Source organism: Nannobrachium achirus, assembly GCF_963921795.1.
Source record: "Nannobrachium achirus genome assembly, chromosome: 20".
Classification (NCBI taxonomy): domain Eukaryota; kingdom Metazoa; phylum Chordata; class Actinopteri; order Myctophiformes; family Myctophidae; genus Nannobrachium; species Nannobrachium achirus.
Window position 1 is genome coordinate 8,941,557 of NC_137827.1, and position 27,524 is coordinate 8,969,080.

At 42.6% G+C, this 27,524-nt stretch overlaps 1 protein-coding gene across 1 annotated transcript; it reads right to left on the reverse strand.

The window, feature by feature from the left end:
* Positions 1-4,439: 4,439 nt before the first annotated feature.
* strn3 (striatin, calmodulin binding protein 3) lies at positions 4,440-27,487 on the reverse strand. Its single transcript, XM_080750513.1, has 16 exons — positions 26,926-27,487; positions 20,838-20,941; positions 20,592-20,662; positions 18,960-19,041; positions 17,718-17,867; positions 17,045-17,174; positions 13,668-13,803; positions 12,292-12,434; positions 11,641-11,819; positions 9,313-9,360; positions 9,090-9,211; positions 8,372-8,539; positions 7,693-7,833; positions 6,159-6,257; positions 5,649-5,735; positions 4,440-4,747 (listed from the first exon to the last, which is right to left on the reverse strand). Exons 1-16 carry the CDS (start codon positions 27,232-27,234, stop codon positions 4,578-4,580), a joined length of 2,139 nt encoding a protein of 712 aa, XP_080606639.1. The 5' UTR covers positions 27,235-27,487; the 3' UTR covers positions 4,440-4,577.
* Between the last annotated feature and the right edge of the window lie 37 nt (positions 27,488-27,524).

Below are 27,524 nucleotides of genomic sequence, written 5' to 3' on the forward strand. Positions count from 1 at the left end.
AAAAATAGACAATCTCCACGGAGTCTGGGGCTGCCGGAACGGGTTGAATTAAGGTGTTCCTTCCAAGCGCTACGTCCAAAACGGGGAAATCCCCACTGTCAGGTGAAAAGAAGCAACTTGGCCTACTCATGCATAGAAGGAAGCGTGAGGTCAGTCTGTTGTCTCCCCAGGAACGGCAGAGGGGGAGCAGAGCCCAGGATTAGATAGTAGGCATTTGGCACTGGGTGAAAAATGGGTAAGAAAATCGTGGAATCGTAATCCTGTCAGCATTACATGGAGTGCCAGGGCGGGAGGAGTAGGACAAGGCTCTACGTCCTCCCGGTGGGGGCTCCTCACTAGCAGGTGTGAGCCAGTGGGATACAACAGCAGTGACAACACACAAATGTGTGTGGGGAGGAGTTCAGTGGAACAACTAAGGGGGAGAAGGTTAAAACATAGACAATCTATAATCCTATAATAACATGCCTAGGATAGGGACGGCAGGCTTAAAGTGGTCACAAATCAGACAATAAAAACAAAGTAGTAACACAACAAACGCTAAAGAATTGAGAGATCTTGGACGTATTGAAAATACTCTGGAGTGATTCTGTTAAAATAGAACCGTTTAATAATTAACCTTTAAAAGGGAAATCTCATGGTCTTCATCAGCCAGAACAAACAAAGAGTCTGAACAGGCTGTGAGAGTACAGTTTACAACATTTAATATTATAGACATTTTATATACATTTACTTTTCAGACGTTTTTTTTTTTTTTTGTTTTTTTTTGCTTTGCTTCTTAGAGACACAATCTTTCAAACCTGTCGTTTGTAAAACAAATAAAAGTACAAAACACCAAACCGATCAGAATGTTTTTTTTTCCTCCTCGTTTTGGAAGACTAGAAAAAATACTTTGATGGTACTATAATCGTGGTACTTGATCATGGGTATTAATCATGCAATTAGACAAACAAAAAAAATGTAGTTTTGGTACACCACACATTTTAGCATGTTTGAAAATAAAAATAGTTTTTACAGAATAAAACAAAGGTTTTAATGAATCCGTTATGACCCTTAAAATACGCCCACCCTAGCGACACACACTCACCCGTTACCAGGCAACCGTTGCCACGGTAACTATTTGGTTGTGACTGATGATGAGACAGGATTTAGTCCTAAAGTGAGACAATAATTAGTCCTGCAGTTAGACAGAGATATAGTGAGACAGGTTTAAGTCCTACAGTGAGGAAAATAACAGATCCATCTAAAAAGAATTAGAATATTATGTAAAAGTAAACTTTCTTGAACCTTTCATATCTTTTTAAGAATATATTCTAGATACATTGCACATTCAGTTAATTATTATTCCAAACCTTTATTCTTTTTGTAAAAATTTAGAATGTTTGTGGCATACAGCTCATGAATATCAAATGTCCATATTTCAAAAAAAATTATAATATTACACAAGACCACTCAAAGCAAGGATTTATAATAGAGAAATGTCAACTTTCTGAAGTCAGAGTTGCTTGAAGTCCAGTGGGAGGTTTCCCTCAGTCATTTATGAGTTGGGCTGTTATGGCATCTGTAGTCTCGCGTGGCCAGACTGTCGCCTCCGCGATTTGCAAATGCTCCCGTCAACAGTCTGGGGCATGGAAATAGAAACGATGAGTGCGAGATAGAGTGGATGTGACGCGACCGCTCCCTTGGTGCAGTAGCAATAACATGTCCTACTGGAAGCGTTGTGTCTCCTTTCAATATTTTTTGGGGCATTATTTCGTCTTTCTCTGGTGTTTTTGGTGTTACTTCCATGATGTTTTCAAATGTTTTCTTAAACTAGACACCCATAACAAGAATATGCTGCTCGAATGACTCCGTCTGTGCGAGTGTGCTTCTGTTATGTTTCCAGTGGGACTGTAACAGTTCTGTCAACTTTCGTGCAGCAGTGACTACTTCCGATACTCGCCGTTCGGGAGCTGCCGTTCCATTCGGAGATTGTGGAATAGTTGTCTGGCTACGCGAGACTATGGCATCTGCAACGTTTTTTTTTTTTTTTTTTTTTTTTTTACACAATATTCTATTTCTTTTTAGATGGATCTGTAATTAGTCCTGCAGTGAGACAGTTGTCCCTTGTAGTGACAGCTTTTAGTTCTTCAGTTAGACAGGATTCAATCCTAAAAAGCGAGACAGTTTTTAGTTCTGTAGTGAAGACGGTTTGTAGCCCTGTTGTGCGAATGAGACAGCTGTAGGCAGATGTGCGGGGGCGGGGCTATAGCAGAGAGGATTCTTTAAAAAAAAACACTTTATTTTACACTAATATGTTAAATATGCAAATAATGCTTGAAAAGGATGACAATGATTGGCCAAAACAGTTCATTTTCCGCTACATTGACGACGAGTAGGGGCGGGACTTTAAAAAAACAAAACAACGCAGGGCCGAACCCACCCAGAGGATGGGACCGTGGCCATGGTAACCGCACCCTCCTCCCCATCCATCCATCCATCCATCCCATAGGCTGTAGCGTTCCAGGAGCAGCAGTGTTTTTGTTGAAGGGTCCTCGTGTTGTCCTCCACACCAGTGGTTCTCAACGTCCGGCCCGGGGGCCCACCAGCGGTCCAAATGGACCCTTACAGGGTCTGTAACTCTGAGAGTGTGCAAATGGAACCGTCCAATTGGTTCCATTTGCACACTCTCAGAGTTAAATAAAAGCACCGAGAAGTTTACAAAATAGATTTGGGTACCAGATTCTCAACCTTTTTAAACTTCCAAGGACCCCCAGCGCCATATTATGCATTAGACCAGTGGTTCTCAACCTTTTCAGGCTGCGACCCCTCAAAATGATTATCCTATTGGAATTGGGGACCCTTCCCTCCACACTGACGAGCACTTGGAATTGTAGGAGTTGAGGCCGAGTTTGACTCGGTTCCACACATAAATATTGTGAAAATAGCAGTCTATTTCCAAAATGTCTGCCTCTTTCTTCTGTTATTTGAAAATTCTGACCAACGTTTGACCAGTTTTTATAGTATTAGTTTGTTGGTTACTTTTGATGCCAGTTAATTGTCTTTTTCTTTGCTTTCTTTTCTTAGGTATTAAAAAGATCTTAAACTGTCCTTAAATTGTAACTTTACTGTCATCTGGCCTGCAAAACCTTTTTCTGTTTCTAACTTTCCAGGAATTACATGACCGTGGGAAGGTTGCCTCCTTTGATACTTTTTTATTTATCGTTTTGTTTTTAATCTCTGGGACCTCCAATCTACACTGTGAAAAGTCCTCAGTGTTAACCCAACTCTGAGAGCATAGAAACTGATTCTGTGTGTACGCTCTGAAGAGTTACAGACCTCATAGGCTACAGTATATGCCTAGCAGCCATATTGGAGAGAAGTTGGGTCTCTTCTCTCTTCCTACTAATACTAAGGCTCTGTTCCATTTCATGTAGCACAGTGGTTCTCAAGACTTTTATTTCAAGGACCTCTGTAACTCTCAGAGTGTACAAATTGCGCCAAATGGACCCGCAACTCAGAGTTGCACACCTTTTAAGGGGTCATTTGGAACCCAATCAAGAAACCATGAGGGTCCCTGGACCGCGCTTTTCAACCGGCAAAGAACCGCTTCGGGTTATTTTACCCCGCCTATGGGATGAACCAGAAGAGAGCTTTTCCATCGACAACCGAGTTGGTTCCGAACCGTAAAAGTTCGGAACGGGAAACACAAAATCCTTGGTTCCTCTGGTTCAATCTGGTGGAATCGCAAGCTGGTTCACGGCCGGTTCGCAAGAACGAACCAAGGTTCCAAGAAAGTTGAACGGCACCGGTTCTTGAACCAAGGTTCTTTTGGTGGAAAAGGCCGCTACGAGGCCCACTGGTGTAGCAGAGTGTTTCCAGTGAGCCAACATTATGCACAATATCAGCACCCTGACTCTGTTCGACCAGAATGGAACAGAGCCTTCATTAGTATCATTGGTATCACCTGTGAAGGAAGTGGGAACAGACCCCACTTCTCTCCACAATGGCTGCTGTGCATATAGGATATTTGGCCTAGAATTATTGAATGCTTTAACCAGTGAAAAATAGCAGATATACAAGCTCACAGCGCGGCACCGAGTGCCGCGCTGCGAGCAAAGCGCACGTTTGTAACTCAAATTTTGCTTCTGGGTGGTCCCTGGAACTAAATATTTTGAGATGGCCAAATAAATATAATTTTGGGGGTCCTTCACATGAAAAAGTTTGAGAACCACTGACATAGCGGTCTCTCAAGAACAGACTAACTGAGCTCCAGTTAAGTGAAAAGGACCTTTTCTTTGACGATGGCTGGCCAGATTGCTGACATAGAAACATAGGTTTTAGAAGGATTCAAAAGACACTTATAGAATCGAGTCAAAATTCTAATTTTCATGATTTTTCAAAAATAGCAGATCTACAAGCTCGCAGCGCGGCACTCGGTGCCGTGCTGTGAGCTTGTAGATCTGCTATTTTTCACTGGTTAAAGCACAAAATAATGATTCACAATAATGTGTACCCGTTCTAAATGGGTTGTTAAAGGGCCCATTAGGTGGACCCCCATGGTGGTCCCCGGGCCGGACGTTGAGAAACCAGCACTGTGTTTACACGTAGACCCTGGCCAGGGCGTCAGCCCCGGCGGAGGCGATGTAGGCTTTGGAGGGGTGAAAGGTCACGTCGTAGATGGCCTCCTCGCTCTTCTTCCGGTGCGCCGTTATCTCCTGGACGCACGTCTTGCTGTCCAGGTTCCACAGGCGCACCGAGCAGTCGTGGCCTGTGGGGGGCGACACAGAGCAAGACGTTATACAACCTCTACAGAACATGGTTTCCCATGTGGGCCGGTAGCGACTCGAGTATCAAACACATCTAAGAAATGTCATAAAAATAAAAAAAAATAAAGTAGTAGTGAATATCTATTGTGAGCATCTGTCTGAACAATGTACCACTGAAAAAAACACAATGAACTTGGCATCCATTGGTCCACAAACACACACTCAAATACAGTACACTACTGTCTCTCTGCTCTTCTACTGAAATATTTAGATCCTGTGTGGTCTAGTAGGACATCTATTGGTTGACAAGTGGTACTGCATGGAAGGCTAAATTCAATGCCTTCCCTGATTACTGTACAATTTACTATTTAGGCATTTAGCAGACGCTCTTAATCCAGAGCGATTTACAGTAAGCAAGGAAGGACAACACAATGTAATACTTCATATGCATAGAAATAGTCATCTAGGATTGTAGGTAAACCGAGAACTTAGCATCAGCCTAACAGTAGAATGTCCAAATAAATCAATAACCTGTACACTGAACACACTATAGGACATTGCCAGGTCATTGTTGACCTGGCTGGCATCTGTCTACATCATGGGTCTTCAAAAGGGGGTCCGGGACCCCTAGGAGGTCCTCAGAGTTACGACAGGGGGCCGCCAAGTCTTTGTGTGATAGGATAATTATTTTAAAATAACAACTTGAACCCTCACATCCGTATTCTGAGGAGAACTTTAGCCAAAACTAGCAGATCTACAAGTTACAGATTGCAAATTTAACATGAATCCAACATATTATTAGCAAAGGGAGGGAAAAGGTAACTCCCATGACTCAGAGCGTACACTCTCAGAGTCTCTGAGAAGCACTGCTTTATTAGATCTCAGCACTGATTGGTCACTTACTGCCTGACATCAGATAGATGCCGTTTGGATCCACAGCCAGACTGGTCACTGCGTCTAGGTGAGCCACCATGGCATGGATCACTTTCCCTGCACACACACGCACACACGCACGCACACGCACGCACACGCACACACGCACACACACACACACACACACACACGCGCACACACACACACACACTTACACTTTTAGTTTTTGTACATTTTCAGCAAACTTTGCCGGTAAACAACCAGAAGGAGGCCAAACGAGGATGGAGCTGGCTTTTGGTCGGTCAGGGACCAACCAGATTCAAATTGACCTGTTGTTTTTGATTATTTAATTCGACAAAATGGAGAACAGTATAGGTATAGTCAATAAAATAGAAATGTAGTACAGTACAAGTACAGTTAAACACCCTGCCTAAAAGGAACATCTCAAATAAGACTTTTTACTGTCTTTTTTTACGTTGAGAGCCCTCACACAGCTGTGTTGAAATAAGAAGAACGTGATGAATGCAGGTAAACCCTCACCTGATTTGTTATCAAAGAACTTGATGTGTCTGTCCTCGTGAGCTGTGATGGTGATGGGTAGTGTAGGATGACTCACCACCCTGTTGATGTGGTTGATACCTGACAATACAGGAGATAAAACAACATGGTTCATACCTGGCACAAGTGTCCCAAGTGCTTGACATAGATTGTGCATTATATTCACACACACACATTCATACACCGATGGCGGATTAAACCATGCAAGGCACCAACCTGCACATCGGGGGCAACTAGGGGTTCAGAGTCTGGCTCAAGGACACTTCGACACTAACTCTGAGGGAGACTGCGATCGAACTGCATCCGTCTGCTATACCGGTCACTCTACCCCTGAGCCACTGCTGCCCAGTATCACTGAATATTCAGGGGTTATCACTAAGGTCTCAGAGGCACTTGGGCAAGTACAGGTCATGTTCTACTTGCCCAAGATCACAATTATACACTTATTTATTTTCTTTCTGGGGCTGTTCGGTAAAAGAATGTACCTCACTTTTTACCAACTTTAAAGGACAACTTTAGTTTTTTACAACAAGGGTTCATATTTTAGATTGTAATTAAATAATATAAAAGATGAGTGTTAAATTGATTCCATTTACTTCTTTCTATTGTTTTAGAGATTATTATTTCAGTGGTTGGATGGTTGCATGTCAAATATGTCATTTTACACAGAATACGCCCATTCCCAAGATACAACGCAACCTTTCATGGTTAGATGTGACTTATGGGGGCTAGAAGTGTTACTGTAAATAGCAATAAAGAAACTGCTGGCGTATTGTGTCTAAAAATACATATTTAGCCACTTGTACGCATGCCCCACATTTAAGCACGGTAAACGCGATAAAACAATAGAACGAAGCAAATGAAAACATTTTAACACTCACTTTTTCTTTTCTCTAATTACAATCTAAAATATGAACCCTTGTTGTAAAAAAACAAAGTTGTCCTTTAAATGCACCTCCAAAATTATTCCCCAAGTTTTCCTTTGGTATAATAATCGGTATAATCATCTTAAATTCTAAAATTATTCTAAAATAAACGCATTGATTTGCATTATGTGGGGAACAAAAACAATGCAATGCCAACCGCTTTCTAAACCAGATCACACGGCTCGGTTTAGAACGAATACTAGGCTTTCCTCTGCGGTGGAAAGTCTGGTGATGCGCGGTTGAGCAGAAATGTACTGTAACACTATAAACAGGGACTGGTTGTAGTAATGATTCAATGTCGGGTTGTAAATAAGCTCCCGTGGGCGCTGCACTAAATAAACGCTGTCCGTCGGGACCTCTGAGGCGCAATACTCGGGCACTGGGAAGAGGAGCTGCAACATCACATCTTTACCATGGAAATACATAACAGACTGCACTACCAACTCAAAGGGCATTCTATTTGGACACGGCCCTTGTAGTTCAAAATGATTGACCATCAATAGGAAAAGATTCAGGATGGTGTCCTCAAAGTTTAGTAATAGCAAAGGGTGTGTGTGTGTGTGTGTGTGTGTGTGTGTGTGTGTGCGTACTTGTGTCTCCTTGTCCGTGGAGGACCAGGGTTGGCTGGGAGGTCTCCAGGTCAAAGGTCACGATATCTCCACTGCTGAATGATGTCACCATGTGGGCGGGGTCACAGCCGATGAAATCTACCGACGTCGGGATGCCGTGTTCTACACACGCACGCACGCACAATCACACACACACACACACACACACACACACACACACACACACACACACACACACACACACACACACACACACACACACACACACACACACACACACACACACACACACACACACCCACACCAAAGAACATTAGAAACAAATACCAGCTTTGTGAGCTTGCAGATCGGCTATCAAGTCTAGATTTTTCATATTGATTAGAAAACCGCACTTTTTGACATAATATGGGGTCAAAACATTGGTAATCAAAGGTTAAGGACATTGGTTCTGGGACCAGGGGGTCCACAGCAAAAATGAGGAAAAGTTTCAACACTTTACAAGCTGGGGGGGCACCTGGCACTAAATATTCTCTGATGTGGGTCCACAGGGCCAAAAGATACATATTGATTTGGGGGTCCTGGACATGAAAAAAGTTTAGTAACCACAGCTTTAGTGTTTTGTGTCACATGCTACAGGTTTATCATGAACTTTTAAAAAGACACTTCATCAATACATTATGAAATCCATCTCCGTTCCAACCTGTGTTAGCAGAGAAGGTGTTGATACACGGGTCCTTCTCCTCCGGGTTCCACAGCTTGACCGTTCCGTCTGCAGAACACGACAGGAGGCGGTTCTTAATGCCGCTGTAAGCCAATCCCCACACAGCGTCCGTGTGGCCCGCCCAAGAGCCTGCCAGCACCGAGGGATCTGATTGGACCATAGCAACAAAAGAGTAGGGGATTAATAACTTGGTGGTTACATTTGTCATATCTTTTGTCAAATATTCACTAAGTCACTGTTTGTACTGAGAGACATGCTGCTAGGATCATGGTTTAGCCTGGTATCCAATAGTTTCAATCTATAGTACCGTATCCACAACTTACATCCCATCGTGCATTGCGCAGAAGGCAAGCGGCATTTCCGGCGTCGCAGCCGCATGTGATCTACAAGCTCACAACGGTTGCATCTGCGACGCGACGTGAGCTTGTATGTCTGCTGTTAACCGGAAGTGTCCCACAGATAATGCTACAGTAAAGTCTTGCGGAAACAGGTGGATATTGTTTAGACAATGCTAGGTTCATTGTTTAAATATATTGATTGATATATGGAATGGAATGCTTGGATCCAATCCGATCCACTAAGGTAGGGGTGTGTGTGTGTGTGTGTGTGTGTGTGTGTGTGTGTGTGTGTGTGTGTGTGTGTGTGTGTGTGTGTGTGTGTGTGTGTGTGTGTGCGTATGTGCGTGCATGTACCCTACCGTAGTTCTGGTATGGGTCAACAGTAGAACTTGGTACGTTCCAGCAGCAGATGGTAGAGTCCACTCCTCCAGTGAAACACTGAGCTCCACTGGAGCTAACCGCTAACGACAACACCGCTCCGCTAGCAAAACACAAAGGTTACAGTTCAGTTCACACTCATCACACCAGGAGGATTGTGCATGTGTATTATCGCTGTGTGTGTGTGTCTGTCTTGATGCGTACCTGTGAGCTCTGAACGTATAGATGGGTTCCACATCGAATGAGGCACTTCTATAAAAGCACAGACACCTTCATTAGTATCAGCAGACATATAATCATCACACCACACTTAAATGTTTTAATGTTCTTTCATTCATTCCCCAATTCAGTCCTTATGCCATTACTCTCCCTCATGTGTATAGACCAATTATTTGTTTACAAACATTGAGACTGAATGCACAGCTGACTGTATCATGTAATCAATTCCCAACAGATCCCCAAACCTGTTGCTTTGGGGAGCACTGGTTATTCAACCTCCTCTTTTGTGCTAGTGAGGTGCGCCCATGGGTGCGCCCTTATCGAGACATATATACTTCATTGCGCAACGGTATTCCGCGTCAAGAGTAGCTGATATACAAACTCACATCGCGTCACTAATTCAACCGTTCTGAGCTGAGTTCATAGGATTGCATCCTATGAACGGTGGGGTTCATTTTGTGCCGACCAGCATGCGCATACTGGTTTATATCAATGTGACGTGGACCATTAAGGCAACTAATAGTGAAGTCCCGGCCACTGCTGACCCCTAGTGGTTGTGTTGGGGAAGGCGCAGACAACAGCATCCCCTGACAGCACATGAAGGGCTCTATTTTTGTCCCATATCTCTAGATGTTTTGCCTTTTTTTTTAATTTGAAAAACATTTTTGAATATTTCAAATAGCTGATCTACAAGCTCACAATGTGTGTTTGAAGTATTTTAAAATGTTTATGGATAAGGGGGGCAAGGCATGGATGAAAATATAGCTGGAAGTCTCCAGCCTATGGAATAAAACAAAATAAAATCTCATGACTGAAAATGTAATGATTATGTTTAGGTATTATCATTCTAAACCTATCTACATACAGCCAACCAGGTGAGGAAATCACAGATTGAGACCTTTCATGTTTCATATATTATATGGCTAGTTTGACGACTTCAAATGCTCTTTAACACTTATGTTGCTATGATTTTTTCTCTTCAATGTCCCACGTTGCCATGGTTACCATAGACTTCCATGTAATTGCGCAATTGTGTAAAAAGTGCACGCCCATGCCTAGATGATGCACCACGTGTGTGCCCACTGTTCACAGCTTTCAAACAAAAAAATCCGCTTGGAAATCCGTTCAGGCATTCATGATTTATCAGCCATTATGTTTTCTTCAGATGTAAACAAACATGGCTGCCATGTTTGAAAGAATGGGTTGGTATGGGGGTTAAACATGCAATTTCGCGATCGCGATCATGCCTAACACATTTCTGGAGGTCCAAAAAACATTTTTGATTATTTTTTTTTCAAAAACGGCCCAAACTCGGGAAACTCAGGGTTGGCACAGCGTTGGTACCAATACAAACTCGGGAAACTCGGGGTTGGCACCAGATGTGTTAATCTTAAAATAACTAAATGCCTAAAATAGCTGATCTACTAGCTCACAAGCTTGTAGATCAGCTATTTTTTCATAGAAGAGATGCTGGATTCTATGGAATCCCTTTTGTTTTTTAAATCATTTTTATTCCACGATTTTTTCACCCAGTGCCAATTGACTAAGCTATGTAATCCTGGGCTCTGCTCTCCCTCTGCCACACCTGGGGAGACAATTCATCTGGGATTCTATGGAATCCCAGATGACTGAAATCAGTCCTTAGCGACTGGGAACATTGATCCATGCCAGTTTCACAAGGAAGACAGAACGTGTGTGGAGGAACACATGTTCTGTTCCCTGCTGAACAGGAACCCCCGACCAACATAACATAAGAATCCGCTTGAGCAGTGTTTCTCAAACTTTCAAATTTCAAGGTCTTCCCTTAACTCAGACAGTGTACAAATTAACCCTATTTGGTTCCATGTGTACACTGTCAGAGTTACAGAGTCCCTGGAATCCACCTCTGCACTAGAGCAGTGACAGAGATCACCCTTCCCTCATGGACAATTGTGTTTGTTGGAAGCGGATGCACCGGCAGGGCAATCAAATCCCAGTTTCTACAGAGGAGGGCAGAAACTCTATCCCTGCGCCACCCAGACTCCCCTATGTGAATGAATGTAGTGCAGGCGTTGACACTAAGGCTTGCTCACCTGCCCATGGCAGGTAAATAAAACTGTTGGGCAGGTGACATTTAGTTATGACATTTATTATCGCCTATCATTTTATAATGGCCGATTCACTTTTCGGGCAAGTGGGCAACATGACCATCTGCAAGTGCCTCTGAGACCTTAGTGTCAACCCCCTGTAGTGTCTATTGTATAGTTGTCTACTGTCTGAACAGATGCCATAGCAGTAGAAATAGCAGCAGCAGCAGCATTAGTATCTACGTACTTTTTAGTAGGTAGCGTTTTGGTGAGGTTCCACAGCTTGACCGTGTGGTCTTCTGAGACGGTGATCAAGCAGGGCTCTACGGGGTGGAAGGCCAGACACCTGACCCCGTCAAAGTGGCTCCGCAGGACGAACTGAGGACTCCACGTCTTCCGGAACGAAGACTCCTTGTTGGACAACAGCTGGAGAGGAGCAGGATGACACAGAGTCAGTGAGTAAGTGGACAGTGCATATGTATGTGTGTGTGTGTGGTGTGTGTGTTAGGGGTGTAACGATACATTTAATAGCGATACGATACGCATCACGATACATAGTTGACGATAAGACACGTTTATTTCAACACATGGACAAAACCGCACCTTGACATGAACACAGCGATTACACACAAGAGTAGACCAAGAGTAGCTATATGGAATGGAAAAGATCCCTCTTTTTAATTTTCCCTCTTAAAATTGCTAAATACAAGGCACAAATACTTAGTTTCCATACAATCGATTATTTGCATTGCAAAAGAATTCGATACCGATTATCTGCCTTGTAAAACAATACGATACAAAGCCAAACGATACAATATTTCGCTTTTGCATATAGATTTTTCGATTCAGTTACTATATTGTTACATCCCTAGCGGTGTGGTGTGCGTGCGTGTCTTACATCGTAGCTGTAGTCCGTCTCGTCGTTGGTGACGGTGAGGTCAGCGAGCTCACCCAATCCCAGGACACTCTCCAGGACATCGTCTGGCCCCGCCCCCAACATGAAAGACTTCCCACTTCCTGTTGGGAAGGACAGCGGCTCCACTGAGAGAGAGAGAGAGAGAGAGAGAGAGAGAGAGAGAGAGAGAGAGAGAGAGAGAGAGAGAGAGAGAGAGAGAGAGAGAGAGAGAGAGAGAGAGATTTCTCATTACAATGACAAGAGCAGAGATGTCACTTTGTGCTGTATTTTCATGGTGATAAACCAGAGTGGATTGACACTATACTGTAACAGTGTCTACTCTCCACTACAACACTGGTTGCAGTCCAATGTTCATCCTCTTTTCTCACAACGTTACTACAGAGGTACAATGTTTATAACTAATATGTTTATTCTTTATGTTTGTGTTTGCCATTATTCACTAGAATGTCGGCGGCCTCATCCCAGTGTTCGCACGCTTCGTGTGCTCACACGCACACTCACGCACAGCTGCTCCAAAGCCATGTCGCACCACAAAAAGCATTGCTTCTTCATGTACTGTATGTAGAGTGTGTGTGTGTTGGGGGGGCTGTAGACAAAGTCGTGAGGTGCGTTGTTGTATAGACTATAGAAGACGCAGTTTTAGTTACACAACATTGCTACCTATGAATTCAGTTCTGCTGCAGTTGGATCTACTGTTTCATGTAATGAAGTAATGTTTTGACTGCTTTGAGCAGTGGAAGTCAAGGTTTGGAAACTACACTGTCCAAAAATGAATTTTGAGGCTACATGTAGTACATCTTGGCCAAGTGTTGTCGTGGTGTGAGAGAGAGCGACCAAAAAGTCACATACGGGTGACGACCCGGGAGTAGATCACTTGCTCCACTGTAATGATAGTTTGCAATTGTATTTACATATGATTATAATAAACAAATGGTATATAAATTTTCCTCTTCCTTGCCTCATGTATTAACACGATAGGTGCCTCCCTGAACCAAGCTCGTCCACAGACGAGTTAAGAGTTACCATGGTAACCAGGTAAACAGTGGTTTAGGACAAAATAATTGCGATTATGTCAAATAATTATTGCGATTAGGCCAAAAGACACTTTAACAGCATGTTCAATACAACCTATGTGTGCTCCCTCCTTTGAGTTTACCTGACAAGGACACTTTGGTGACAGAAACCATTTTGAAGTCGGGTATCAAGCCGGGAACCTTCCGATTCCCTACCCTCTTATAGTTGTTTGTGTTATAGTGTTAAAGTGTACAGTGTACATACAGTGTGTGTGTGTGTGTGTGTGTGTGTGTGTGTGTGTGTGTGTGTGTGTGTGTGTGTGTGTGTGTGTGTGTGTCTCTCACCCCACTCCGTTCCGTCTCCAGAGCTGCGGGCCTCTCCGGCTCCCTCCCCCTCCCCCTCCAGGAAGTCAAACTCCTTCATCACTTCCTCCTCCTCCTCATCATCACCCTGCTCCGTAGCCAGACCCTCGTTACACACCTAGACACACACACAAACACAAAGTATACATACACAAAAAGTTAGAGTATGAAGATAGGAGGTTTCTGCCCGACAACAACGATATTACACATTACTTTAATTTGCCCTAATGTTCGTTAACAAAAACAAAAACAAAATGTTAATGAGCATACTTGCAACTGAAAGGTACCGCAATGGGCAGTAAGATGGCGCCAAACTATGCTTGTCTATATATGGGTCTGTTTGAACACAATTTTGTGCTGAACCCTGTGAATCCCTTTTACTCAAAGATTTCATTATATAGAAGGTATATTGACGACATATTTATAATCATGGATTGCAGTGTGGAGGAATTGGCAGACTTTCATAATTACTTAAATTCCTGTAATGACCATCTAAAGTTTACACTGGAATTTAATAGGGAGCGCATTAGCTTCCTTGATGTACAAATTTACAAAAGGGACAATACTATACAAACTGATTTGTTTCGTAAGCCCACAGACCGTAATTCCCTTTTAAGGGGTGATAGTTTTCACCCATCACCTTTGATAAAAAGTCTGCCAGTCAGCCAATTCCACCGTGTTCGGAGGATCTGTAGTGATGATGCTTCATATGCAAAACAGTCCTCTGATCTCTCTAACAGGTTCCTCAGTAGAGGTTACAAAAGAGAGTGGGTGGATGCAGCTAGAGAACGCTTTGACCAGGTAACACAAAATGATTGCCTGCGCCCCAAAAATAAGAAAACCGGGAATAATATTCCTATGTGCTGCACTAAATATTCTCCACTGGGCTCAGAGTTCAGAGGTGCCATTCAAAAACATTGGCATATTATCCAGTCTGATCCGAGGTTGAAAAATGCTTTTCCAGAAAAACCAAGACTTGTGTTTAAACGCTCTCCCAACTTGAGGGACAGTCTGGTGAAATCAGATTTGGGCACTCAGAGTATTTCCAACTTCCCAGTGGTACCAGATGGAAACTATAGATGTGGCAACTGTGTACAATGTACTTATACAACAAAATGCAAGGTTTTCAGTCATCCCCACACAGGCCGGGATATATCCATACGTGGTGCAATTACATGTAGCACTACACATGTGGTATATCTGATCCGTTGTCCCTGTGGGTTGGCATACGTGGGCAAGACTTCACGGGCTCTACGCACCAGGATTACTGAACATAGGAGCAGCATAAGAAATGGTGACGAACGTAATCCTGTTGCTGCACATTTTAAAAAAGCTGGTCATAACCTCAATAACTTGCGGTATGTTGGTGTGGAGAAGGTTGAAAAGCCACCAAGAGGTGGAGATCTTGAAAGGTTACTCCTCCAACGTGAGACATATTGGATTTATTTCCTCAATACAATGTCTCCAGATGGTTTAAATGAGGAATTCGATGTTAAGCCTTTCCTCTAGTTTATTTGTGTAGTTTCCCCTTATTCCCTCATTGGTACTTCTAGGCTGATTCTCAAAAGCCAGTTAGTGGTCTAGAGATCTAGCCTACAGATTCCCCTGTGCAGAAGTCCCCAGTTCAAATTTGACCAGGGACACTCACCTTAAAACCCTATCATGGATAGGCCTAAACACCTAATCATGTCATGTTGATTATTTGGTTGTTTTTGTACTTATTTGTAAACTTTAACTTTTTTCATGACTAAAAGTTTTAACGTTTTGTATATATTTATCTTATTGTTCATAACATGTATTACTACTTCATTGATACACTGTATGTAAGTTTGTTTAAGTATCTGAGTAAAGGTACTCTTTTTGAGGGGTGGAGCTATGTATCCAGTCCCTGTGATTGGAGTAGGTGGTTTGAGCACCACCCTACTCCCAGGTGTTATGCCTTACAATCAAGTAATGGTCCTGTATATAAGGGGTTCTTTGTTTGTTACTACAACTTTTGCCTGATGAAGACGTAAAGTCGAAACGTTGCAGCCAGTTGCCTATAATAAAAGTAAGTTTTTGGAGCATATGAACAGTGTGCGGGCGTTTTTCTCCTTCCATTAAATGAGCATAAGGGCAAATAATATTAATACCTAATGCTTGTGTTATACTTCAGGTCTTTACCAACTGGCTGCAAAACAAATATAATTTCCATCACCTGACTAGTCATAATATAGTGTGTGTATGTACAGCCTTATAAGAGTATAGGGTTCCCACAGATTTTTTACCAATGAATTTCAGAATATTTAACCCATTTTCCAGGCCTATATAACAATCAGAGTTGTAGAAGAGAGAGTTACGTCACTTACGTCGACTCCCATAGTAAGCGTGAAAAGCCTATTTACTCTATGGTGGGAAGCTAACTTAGCCTAGCTTACTGGAGCCTGTTCTCATTCCTAGCGAGCCTCTGCCCCGTCCGCCCCCATTCATTTTTCACTCGCTGGTAAGTAGACTAAATCACGTCTTTTTCACTCTTTTAAAAATGGTATCTACCTTAGAGAGGCCCGTGAATGCGTTACAATGGTGAAAAAGACGTGATTTGGTCTACTTCCAGCGAGTTTAAATGACTCGGCTAGAATGGGGGGCGGACGGGGCATTGGCTCGCTAGGAATGAGAACGGCTCCATGCGAAGCCACTTCCGGTCTGCGGCGAGTTCAAAGCGTGACGCCACTCTCTTATATATCGCTCTGATAACAATCATTCAGCACAATAACAAGTCTCTTACTCCTATGCGCAATGCCCAAAGACAGGCAGTGAAGAATGAATAAAGCATAGAATGGTATTATGGTTTAATTGCATTCCAACATTTCGTGCCAAATTATTTTCTACACCACCTATCCAAGGGCATGGTGGATACTAGTTCAACTATATACCGTATATTTTTCTTTCCCAACCGATATCATAAGTAGGAATTCAATTGTAAAAGTTCCTCAACGACGATTCACACGTTGCTCTGAATAGCTAGGTTGCACTGCACAGGTTGGTGTCACGTGACAAAGGAACAGATCTACAAGCTAGCTACATGTCACGGTGCAGCACTTTGTGAGCTTGTAGATCTTTTATTTTTGTCATATACATTAGTAGGATATGAAAAACTACTTATTTTACATATTTTGTGTAATGTTGTAATGTTTTTTATTAACAAAATCAATAGTCAAACACAATGCATAGCCAAATATTTCTGCAGGACCTTTCAGGACCCTGGAATAATTTCAAAATATTTCCAGGAATTTCATGACTGTGGAGGATATAGGAGGATTGTGTGTGTGTGTGTGTGTGTGTGTGTGTGTGTGTGTGTGTGTGTGTGTGTGTGTGTGTACCTTTGTTTTGTGTTTTTTTGGTCTGTGTTTATCTGTGATGTCATCGATAATGTCTCCCTCATCATCGTCATCTTCATCGCTATCGTCTGCGTTCTCCAGGAAGTTAAACGTCTCCAACACGTCAGGACTCCTACACACACACACACACACACATAAACACACACAGACACACACACTCAGTGAACTAAGGGAGAGGAACCCGTCTTCTTGGGGTGATGTCTTCCTTTGACTTCACCAGTCTCACAGAACTTGGTTCTAAGTTTGGAAATGGTACCAGAGCTGGCGCCAAATAATGCCGTTGCTCAAAACGAGAGCGATTACCAACAAGAGCATATAAGGTGGTTTTGGAAGTGGCGGAACTGACACGGTTAGCCATGTTGTGCATTCCACGATTGCGCAATCCTTATGACGTTACACCTCGTTGTAAATGTGACTAATCAACTATTGGTAACAATTGGTATTATTGAAGGCAAGATATAACCAACCAAAGTTACGTTTCCAAACTTTTCGTGAGGAGTTTAGTTAACTAGTAAACACTTCACTAGTATTAAACCCCACATTTACAAAGTACTAGTTCACTGGTTGTCTTGTAAACAGTTCTCAATTAGTTTGAAACCCCTATGTGTGCGGGCGTGCGCGTGTGTGTGTGTGAGTGTGAGTGCGTGTAGTGTACCTCTTCAGCTCCTGCTCTTTCCTCTTGGCGTCGTTTCCGTTGATGAGCAGGGAGCCGTTGTGCTGAGAGGACGACAAACCCAACAGAGAACGAACTCTCTGACAACGAACGTCTAGGATAGTGTCTGTGTAGCCTACCTCCTGAAGATACCTAGAGAGAGAGACATAGAGACAGACAGGGACACAGTGAGAGAGAGAGAGAGAGAGAGAGAGAGAGAATGAGCGAGAACCAGATTTGATTTGAAAAAGTCCTTTATTACGCAACTAAAAACACCATCTTATGATGAAGTATAAAATAGAGCTGCTTAAAGCTAAAAAAAAATATATATATATATTATTTTTTCTCAAATTGCTTTAATATGCTCTAATGTTCGTTAACAAGTACAAAAACAAAATGTTAAGGAGCATAAGGGCAAATAAAAGTAATTTTCAGTGATAGCGAAAGGTTTAAGCTCTCAAATGTTTGTTTTCTTTGTGTGTATATCTGCTATGGAGGATGATAAATAAATACATAGAGCATCTAAAGATTCTAAACGGACACGAGAGGGGTATAACAACATACAACCAACAGGCCTAACGTACAAAATATATTGTATTATTAACATAATACATTAATTTGTGACTATTTATCTGATGAATCAATCAAAGAGCATGTTTTGGTTAAGAATCTCAGTCAACAGCTCACTCTCAGACAGTCTGACAAGACCCAGCTAACAGCAGGGCTACCCAAACGTTTCTATGCTAAGGTCAAAAATCCATAGACTCTTATAATAAAATGGCTTAAACAACAGATATCAGAAAATAGCTCATCTATAAGCTGTGAAACTTTTATAGTGTTCGCCTATTGGCTGCATAGATGCTGACAACAACATATATATATATTGGACAGGCTCTGGTGCTAATGTGTCTGGTTCCATGTTAAACAGCACGTCTACAGAGCCATTGATAAATGATTCATATTTACACACACACACACACACACACACACACACACACACACACACACACACACACACACACACACACACACACACACACACACACACACACACACACACACACACACACACACACACACACACACACACACACACACACACACACACACACAAAACAAGCTTTTCCACTCAGCGTGTCATTCATGTTTTACCCTATCCACTCTGACAGAGTGGTTGTGTGTGTGTGTGTGTGTGTGTGTGTGTGTGTGTGTGTGTGTGTGTGTGTGTGTGTGTGTGTGTCTTACTGTCGTAGAAGCTGTCTTCCCTGTTTCCAAGTCAGCTGACTGTTGGCAGGAACTGCTGACACCTCTGTGTCTTTATATTCCTCTGGAGAGGAGAGGAGAGGAGAGGAGAGGAGAGGAGAGGAGAGGGCAAATTAAAAGTGGATGCAGGCTGCTGTACTGTTTGTAATGTACACAGTCTATTAACCAGCTTCCTGTTTTTATTATGTGAAAAAAGAAATCATGCCCAGCCCACCAATCACAGTTCGGAGTTCGGACAGACACAGGACAAACGGACAAAGCCAGATGTAGGAGCGGTTAGCACCGCTTGTTTACCCCAAAGTAAACAGCATGGCATTCATGTAGATCTGAGACTTCGTTGTCTAGTCTATGACATCAGTTATCAGTGATATCAGTACGATGACGTCAGTCACCTATGACATTAGTACTATATGACGTCACTAAGTATGATGTCAGTAGCAGGCATGCAAATCCCACTGCTGAAAATATACCTGAGGGGGCTGTTCATTAAATACCTGTAACAACAACATTAAATCTACACCGTTTCAAAATCAAAGAATACAGTTGAGCTACAAAGCTACCTTCAATGGAGAACCGAATATATCTATCTGTCACTAATTTATCCAAAGAGTGAGATTTTTATTTTATTTATTCTTCCAACACCGAAGTCAAATGTAACTTGATAAACGACAGAGTCACATAGCTGACAGAATCGACCCGGCTGATTTGTTCATTTTTGGAACACGGTAACGGTTTTAACATGACACAATCTCTGATTTCTCTGTGGGCATTTTCAATAGAAAATAAATCACACCCAGTGAGAAGTGAGCGGTGTTATTTATGAATCCCACCCAAAGCTTGGCCAATGTGACACTGGGGCGGCAGTGGCTCAAAAGTGGCCGCTTTCCTAGTTCGATCTTGTGCTTCTCCAGAGTTAGTGTCAAAGAGTCCTTGAGCAAGACTCTGAACCCCTAACTGCTCCCGATTGGTGCCCTGGTTTCCTCTGCCATTGGTGAATGTCATGCACAATCACTGTAAAACGCGTTGGATGAAGGCGCTATATAAATGCACCATTTACCCTGCACCATTTACCCTGGGCGTACTACAGCCAGACAGATGTGAGCCAATCAAGTGCTCTGAGTCTCGAGACAAACAGACAAAGCCAGATGTAGGAGCGGTTAGCACCACTCAAAGATACTTCCATGATTCCATGCGTTAATTTACGAAAAAACACAAAAGAAAGTTCAAATATAGAGATAAGGGGTTTCTTATTGACAGCAACGATGCACTATATTTCAAACGGTGTGGCTCCAATGTGGATCTCAGACTTCATGTGACCAGCCGGTGACATGAGTCATCTATGACTTATGACATATCTATGACGTATGACTCCAAATTTGGGCAAGGTCAGCCTGATCAGAGCCACTTTGACTACCATTATAAAGTTAAGATATTCAAAAAGTATACAATGTGAAACATACAAACAAACAAGAAGGCATTTAGGTTTCCCGGGCCGTCTAGAAGAGGGTCTGTGAGTCTGTCCCAGGCTAATCTGACAAACCACAGGACTGAGCAGAGCCAAATGCAGGTCAGAATCATAGGATATCTGTACAGTAAACATATGTGTTGTCCTACCTGTCTGGTAGCTGGACGGTTTGACTCCCTGGTTCAACTCTGTTCCATATTTTAATTTGTGATATTTTGCTCTGCAGGGAAAACATAAAACATGCATATACATATTAATATTAGACCATCTATAATCATAATATTATTAATCATATTCAACATCGGAAGACTCATACGAGAACTTATATACAACATTGCAGCACTGACACATTAATACAAATCTAATTACTACAATGCATTTACAGAGATGCTTGCCTCTCTTGTTTCAAAGCGTATTCCAACATTTTTATTCGTCGGACCAGATCATTCTTCAGGTTCTCTTGTCCTTTCCTCTCTCCCTGGAGGAACGCTATCCTGGCCTGGACCGGACACACACACAGGCAGGCAGACAGACAGACAACACATGACAGAGACACAGACATATGGACAGTTAGCTCAAAGGTTTTCAAATGGGGCGAAAGGAAAGAAACATGGGGGTAAAATACTAGTCAAAACAGTCAAAATGTCCAGCTACCAGTCAGACATCAAGATGAATACCTGTATATACAACATATAAACATTTCAATTTCAATTCAAATTCAATTCATACGATTGTTGTGCCCAGTTTAAACACTTACATCAACCTGGCCCTATTTTGGGCATCATGTTATTAGAATATTGTCACTGTCAGGTGGAATCCTCATTATCCACAAAACTATTACTTTTCAACTTCAAGACTCAAATTCCAAAACGTCAAAAGATCCACAAGCTCAAAACATCTGCTACTTTCGGTGCTTTTGTGTGACTGTAGTGAAGATCCAAGTAGGCCGTTAATTCACGAATAAAACACAAAAAGTATGGAGATAGGAAGTTTCTGGCCGACAGCAACGATATGCCTAATGCTTGAAGACCTGTGCGAGGTCAAAATGTTGTCCTCAATACAACTATCTCCTTGGAGCTGTCGTACAGTATGCTGCGTGCCGTGCAGACTCCCTTTCTTCTCTCCAGAGTAATGTATTGTCGTCCAGGACCTGAGCAAATTTATTTTTGGATGTGCACGCTTCACCTTGGACTGTATTATAATATAACAGTCGCAGAGTCTTTGGAAAAATGATGTGATGATTGTGATGCGCTGTGACCTTGTAGATTTAGATTTTTCTTTCTTTTTAAGATTTCTTTTGCAATAGAGGGCCACAGCCAGAGACTGCATGTATGTTTAGGGGCCGTTGGCATGGAAACGATCGGGACCCCTGTTCTTTTACAGTTTTGATAATAATCAACTGAACCAGTAAAGCGTTCATTATAGGTCAATACACATCGATATACTGTATCTATATATATTTGGTCAATATATCGCTGGGGCTGTACAGTCAGTAGGGCTGAATCTGTCTGTTATTGAAGTCTTGTTACAAGTTTAAACCAGGTATACAACATTTATTGGGTGAAATTAATTATTGCAAGCACGCTTTCAACAAATTGCAGTTATATACTGTAGGGGTTCCCACACTTTTTTGTCTCAGGGCACCCCATAAATATTTCTTTTGATCCGAGGTACAATTACATTATAATTTTCACTCCCAGCACCTTATATTTAGAGCATATCGCCGTTGTCGGGGGGAAACCTTGTATGTCCAAAACCGTTCTTTTGTATTTATCATCTATAAATCATGTACTAAACTTGTGAAAACAGCCGATCTACAAGCACACAAGTTGTGTGCTTGTAGATCGGCTGTTTTCACTAGTTTTGTGGGACAGTCTTGTATGATGAAGCAGGGCTTTGCTTTCCCATTTCCCATTTGAAACTTGGAGATACGAGGTTTCTGCCCGACAGTGACAATATTTTAGTGATTATGTTGCGAGGAAAACGTTGAGATAATAGCCATTTTGGTTAGAACTGACTGAAAATAACTTTGTACTTTAAGTTCAAAATGATACTAAATGTTTTTTCAAGTGTCCAAATAAATTCCAAATATTATCAAATTATCTTGCAGCACCCCTCGACTGCCGTCACGGCACCCCAAGGGGCCCCGTCAGCCACTTTGAAAACCTGTTATGATGTACATAGTTAAATAGAGATAAAATCAAAAGAGTGACTAACGATAAAGGCACAAGAATGGCACCACAGTCACTGCCTTCTATCAGCTTAAACAGTTATTGAAGGACTTATATTTCAACAGAAAAACTTTCATTTCCATGCATTCATCTTCAGGTAGACTGCACTGTAACAGATCTCCCCAAGAAACAAAAACAATCACATGACTACAGTTGGAACAGAACGCTGCTGCTGGAGTTCTTTAATTAATACCAAGAAGAAAGTAGATCCTCTCTCTCCAGTTCCAAGAGCTCTACACAGGCTCCCTGTCCGTCAAAGGATTTATGTTCAAATTACTACTTGTTGATTTATAAAGCCAGTGAGCGGTTTAGGGCCGAAAATAATGCCTGATGATTCCTGTGCGATATCATGAACCATCTCTGGGGTCATCGTAGGACACATGGGTCTGCTTTCTGTCTACATTGAATACGCGCCGACACACATACACACGCACACAACTACTAAATGTTCTAAATACACACTATCACAGCTATACACAACCACATCATTCTAAACACACACTGTCACTATTGTAGAAATGTTAGAGTAGCAGTATTATAACCTAAGAACAGAGTAATTGTTTTGTAAGTGTAATAAGAGTTTATCAATATTGAACGAGTAATAATATTCTCAGTGTAGAGAAATAGTGTTGTAAGTAAGTTATGTGTAACAGAGTAATGATAGTGTAGTAGTAATAACAAAGCAATGTTAATGCCCTGGTCACCAGATCCTATGAATCACTGGCAAAGGGGGAACCTCACACACAAGGACACAATCGTTATGTTTACTGTACTGTGTATATATCGTACAGAAGATATTCATACTGTACTGTTGTATGTGTATAGTGTAGTCTATGTATCCATAGTGTTAACTGTATGTATAAAATGTACTCTTATGTATTCATACTGTGACTGTATGTATTTCCATATTAGGTTGAATCATGTTTGTGAGCCACAGCGGTGGTGACAGCGAGCAGCTCTTATTTCTGACGTCAGATGCAGTCACGGTAAAGGCATGCAGCACGCGCGCGCACACACACACGCGCGTGCGCGCGCACACACACACACACACACACGCGCGCGCACACACACACACACACAGAGCCATGTTGTACGCACACGTGCACAGTGCACACACACACAATAGTAAAATCCTTCGTGTTAATTTAACTCCCACGGGTGTAAATGGTACCGAATCGACCCCACTTTACTATGAACACACACACACACACACACACACACACACACACACACACACACACACACACACACACACACACACACACACACACACACACACACACACACACACACACACACACACACACACACACACACACACACACACACACACACACACACACACACACACACACACACACCTCCAGTTCAGTTAACCTACTTGAGGGTGTGTTAGGACAAATACATGGACTGTCACTTCACCTCTCTCTCTCTCTCCTTCTCTGACCCACTCTTCTCTCTCCCCCTCATATTCTGCCTTCTCTCTCTCTCCCTCTTATGCCGTCTTCCCCCGCTCTCTCAATCTGCCTTCCCTCTCTCATGATGTCTTCCCTCTCTCATGCAGTCTTCTCTCTCTCTCTCCTCTCTCTCTCTCTCTCTCTCTCTCTCTCATGATACTATAAATTGATTTCCAGCCAGGCTGGACGGTTCACAGAAGGGTGATCGATGCTGTTGATCGGAGGATCATTGTCAAAACAGCGTGGCTACAGTTAGCTGCCAGCATAACAACCATGGTTCTATGGCGTCTCTTTACGGTTCTGTGCTGTTATAAGTCTGTCAACAGATCAACACCTTAGCTAACAGTATGGCTAAAGCTAGCATGACAGTAGTAGTGAGAGTGTGGAGCAATCCAATATGGCTACTCTGTTACTTTATAACAAATCACTTCTCTGATTGAGAAAAAAAATGTATCAAATATTGTTACTGCATATAATCCTCAAGCCTAGCACAACACAGTAACATAGCCAGTGTTAACTTATACATTATATGGATGGATTGTACGGAATTGAATCATCAAATCTGTTATTAGTTATTACAGTGTTTCTCAAACTTTCACATTTCAAGGTCTCCCCCCTTAACTCTGACAGTGTACAAATGGAACCAAATGAACCCTAATGGGTTCATTTGGTTCCATACGTATGCTGTCAGAGTTACAGTCTTGTATGGGTCAATTTAGACCCCCCTAAAAGAACCCACAGAGTCCCTGGAATCCACTTTGAGAACCACAGAGTTATGATGACACTTCAATATCACGCAAACAACAACATTGGTGTTACTCACAGTAGAAGGGTCCATTTGTTTTTTGTTTTTGGAGCTGTGTGCAGCTCCCTATACGTGGCTGTGTGGGTCTGTCTGTGTGTCTGTCTGTGTGTGTGTATGTAGCCTGACTTCGGCACGTAACTAGTGCCGCACCATTTACGCCACTCGCGCAATATATACATCAAAATGTGCGGCTCGGCCGGGAATGGTGTTCTATTACCTTTCGTTCCGATCCGCCTTACCATGCCGACGTAATCGGCAAAAAACAACGCTTAATTGTCCCCATTGACTTATAATGGGACAATGCAAGAAATCACTTTCAAGTATTTTTCTCTCGTAAACCATAGGAGCTACAGTTTCAAACCTCGGAAAGGAGATTCATAATGATTTTAAGAATGAATCGAAAAATAATTACATCACTCGGCCTCATGGTGGCGCTATAACGGCCCACTTTACGTTTTGCCCCGTAACTCTTGAACCGTAGATCGGAAAATTAAAATTCCTTTTTCCCTGGATTCCTTGGGTCAAGACGCATCTCCCCATATAGGCCACGCCCATTTGCGCCAGGATAGATTTTCCGCCATCTTGAATTTTCTCCAAAACACACTTTTTGCTCCTTTTCCTACATATTTTCTTCAAATGTCACAAAAATCGGTACACATGATTTACACACACACACACACACACACACACACACACACACACACACACACACACACACACACACACACACACACACACACACACACACAGCTCCACTTCACACGGGTGTGATTTTTTTAGTTAAAATAACACTGGGGGTTTTACTGTTTAGTTGGCAGATGATGGTTAGAAGAGGGTTTGTGATTGTTTTAACTTCAACTATTATTGTGTATTTCTTCTTTTTTTTGTACAGATCTGTAACTCTGAGAGTGCACAAATGGAACCAAATGGACCCTTTAGTTATTTGGGCATTTCTATTCTATTCTGTTTTTACAGATCTTTAACTTTAATGTACAAATGGAACCCGAAAGAGACCATTTGGTTCCATTTGTAACACTCTCAGAGAAAGAATGGTTAGTTTAGCACTTAGCAGCTGTTAGTTCAGGAGAACTTTATCATTGTTAGTTGGTTTTCAGTTTTTTACAGATCTGTAACTCTGAGTGTACAAAATAAATGGAACCAAATGGACCCTTAGCAGCTGACAGTGAGAGATTTGTTAACTATTGTGTAATTCACCATTTCTACAGTATTTTGCCTTTACAGGTCTGTAACCTGAGTGTACAAATGAAGGGTCCATTTGGTTTCATTTGTACACACTCTGAGAAATGGTTAGCTCTGTTAGTTTGTATTCTGTTTTGTTTTTGAAGTCTGAGAGTGTACAAATGGAACCAAATGGACTCTTTAAGGGTCCATTTGGTTACCACAGAGCAATAGGTGTCCATGGCCGTAAGGCTAGCATATCAAACACAGGGGTTCCACTAAAAACAAAAGTTCAACAATCACTGTTCCGTTCCATTCTATCAAGTAATCCAGGGGTCTCTCAAACAGGGGGTCCGGGACCTCCTCAGAGTTACTATAGGGGGTCCTCCAAATCTTTGTGTGATAGAAACCCTTTTTCCCCTGAGAACTTTAGCCAAAAATAGCAGATCTACAAGCTCACAGCGCTGCGGGGCGTTGTGAGCTTGTAGATCGGCTATTTTCAGCTAAGAACTTTGGTGTAGAGGGGAAAAAGAGCAGACTAAGTACAGAGTGAAAGGTCAAGTTTATTAAGCTGACGGTTCAAGTGGTTAAATATCTGAAAACACAAATTGACATGAGTCCAAAATACACTGATGATCGTGCTGTCAAACGATGAAACTATATGGAATCTATGAACAGGTTGTGGGGGTCCCTGCTTCATCTCTCTCTCTCTCTCTCTCAAGTCTCAACTAAGGGGTCTTTGGCCTGAAAACGTTGAAGACCCCTGAAGTAAATCAGCAATAAGCATGGTAGTAGTTGGTAGTGTTCTGACCTGCAGCTCGGCCCTCTCCACCTCCCAATGTGCTCTCTCCATCTCGAAGCGGGCCCACTCGTGCTGGATGTAGTGCAGGATGCCGGGGATGGTGTACTGCTGCGGCCGGGGAGGCAGCATCTCCTCCGGCTGCTGCTGCTGCTGCTGCTGCAGCTGCAACCCGCCGGAGCCCGAGCCGGAGCTCCCCGCACCGGGAGGCACCGGGCTGGGCGCCGGGGTGCCGATGTGCTGCTCCCGGCCTGCCTGCTGCTGCTTCCCGGCAAGCCCTCCTCCGCCACCTCCTCCTCCGTCGCCGGGGTGTTCTTCCATTTTTCTTTCAGTAGAACTAGTTGGGAAAAATGTGTAGGCTATTTATTCCTCCTGTTTTCCTCTTCTCCTTCTTCTGAGTTTCTTTCCCTTCTGTGTTGTTCTTTCCCCCCAACCTCCCTCAGCGGCGTTTTCTTGTCTTTCTCTCTTGGCTGGGGAGGAGGTGTTTTAGAGGGAAGGCTGTGCTTGTTTTGGTTGGTGTTGTTGTTTTTTTTACAGTCACAAGAAGAGTTTTGTGGATTCAGCCCGTCGCCATTTTGGCTCTCCAAGCTCTGCTGCTGCTAGCGCGGTGC